This window comes from Aureococcus anophagefferens (genome assembly GCF_000186865.1).
Source record: "Aureococcus anophagefferens unplaced genomic scaffold AURANscaffold_86, whole genome shotgun sequence".
Taxonomy (NCBI): Eukaryota; class Pelagophyceae; order Pelagomonadales; family Pelagomonadaceae; genus Aureococcus; species Aureococcus anophagefferens.
In genome coordinates, this window is record NW_008705636.1 from 36,889 (window position 1) to 38,767 (window position 1,879).

General features: G+C 58.0%; 1 protein-coding gene across 1 annotated transcript; it reads right to left on the reverse strand.

Moving 5' to 3' along the window:
• Positions 1–361: 361 nt before the first annotated feature.
• AURANDRAFT_68284 (hypothetical protein) lies at positions 362–762 on the reverse strand (the record flags this gene model as incomplete). Its single annotated transcript, XM_009043933.1, has 2 exons — positions 362–620; positions 662–762. 2 exons carry the CDS (start codon positions 760–762, stop codon positions 362–364), a joined length of 360 nt encoding a protein of 119 aa, XP_009042181.1.
• Positions 763–1,879: the final 1,117 nt, after the last annotated feature.

Consider the following 1,879-nt stretch of genomic DNA (forward strand, 5'->3'; position numbering starts at 1 on the left):
GAGCCGAAGGAAGCGGAGAGGACCACCGCAGCCAGCATTTTTATTTAGCTGGATGATGATAGGAGGTCTAAACTCACTAACTCGTTACCGGAAACATATTGTACTGCCGTGAATGCAATTTTGGTCTCGGCGGGACGCGCCCCCGGGGCGGGGGGCTGGTCCTTTTTTTTGTTTCCGTATTCTTCCTCCAAAAGGAGCGGTTTCACGGCACGAATTCCAAGCCTCTACATCGCTGACCAAAAGCCGGAGAAATTCAATGGAGTCCTCAAACTCCTGCCCCTAACCGCCCATTCATGCCAGTTATGGCGGACGCGAGAGGAGCTAGGGGTTGCCATTATTTTCGGTAGTATCTTAGAATCCGCTACATCAAAGATGAGATGCTGGAGCCCGTCCCCTCCAAATACTTGCCAAGTATGTCAGTGACTAAGGCATCGTCCAATTCATCGAGCTCAATTTCACCTGTCATGTCCTTGTCGTAATTTGAAAATGTAGTATCAATCAACGTTCGTAGCAACTTGTTTCCACCGTCCTCGTCATCAGATGTGGGTAGAGGAAACTCACTTGCAACAGCGGTGATTGCCACGAATCTCGTCAATTCCAGCTTGTCAACACCGCCAGACCTGGGAGTTAGCGATGCGACGATTTAGCGGTCGACACGTACCGATTGTCGTCCAACTGCGTCCAAAAAGTATGCAAACTCAAATCAAAATCTTGGCCCCGTGCCATCGCGCAAGCTGCGAAGATGGTTGCCAGCAGGATCATGAAGGGAATGTTCTATACGGAGTATCGTTCTCTCGGGCGCCTATATTCGCGAAGGGAGCGTTAGCCGATCCATTGGGTCATTTAGCGTTGAATCGCTGTCCGAAGGCTAGCCCCACTAGGGTAACACCCTGTGTGCCACCTACTATGGGTTGTTCCACCGTGCTAACACTGCCCCCCGTGTAACGGGGCTACCTGCAGTTCGTCGGACTCTGAGCCTCCCGGGACACCCCGCCCCGAGGCCGCGACCGCGCGTCGCGCGCCGGCGAGGCCGCGGCGGCTAGCACACCGCAGCCCTCGGGCAGCGCGGCGCGGCGCGCCCTGACGCGGCGCGACCGGCGGCCCCAGAGGCGCCACCGCTACCCCAGATGGCAGCCCCAGAGGCGCCGAAGACCAATCTAGCGACGCTGTTCGGCAATGCATAGAGTCGACTCCAGGCGCTGTCAAGGTTTCTTCAACGAATGGCCCCGAGCGTATGGCTGCAAAGCCCTGCTTCTCACGATTCCGCAAATCCAAAAATCTCGCGAATCGATGAGGTTTGAGCTGAGTTATGAGCATCTGAATGGCTGCCGCAGTGGGCCGAAATGTATGTCAGAAGCTGCTCCGGTGCGAGGGTTAGTCCTGGCTCCGGCCACGCGGACTTCGCGGGAGACTGCCTGATACTTCGCGGGAGACTGCCTGATACTTCGCGGGAGACTGCCTGATACTTTGCGGGAGACTGCCTGATACTTTGCGGAGACTGCCTGATACTTCGCAGGAGACCGCCTGATACTTCGCGGGATGTTTCCGTTTCTACGCGGCCGCGGAGCGACGCGCGGCCGCCGCGCGGAACGCGATCATCGAGTGGTCGGTTTGGACGTCGGATGGGAACCCATCCGACGCGTCGGACTTGTCTTAGAACGCGTCACTACGGGTCGTTTCTACGGAGACGATTTTACTGGGGGAGCCTCCTCAGAGCCGGAGCCTCTTGGGCGCGGCGGACAGACGCTCTTCGACGCGGCCTTCTGTTGCGGGCCGCGGAGCTCCCGGAGGCGCTGGAAATGACGCCCCCACACCCACCTTGCACGGCAAGCCACGCAGCGTCCGCGTTCGCGCGATCTCGTCGAACGTCGTGGCGAAT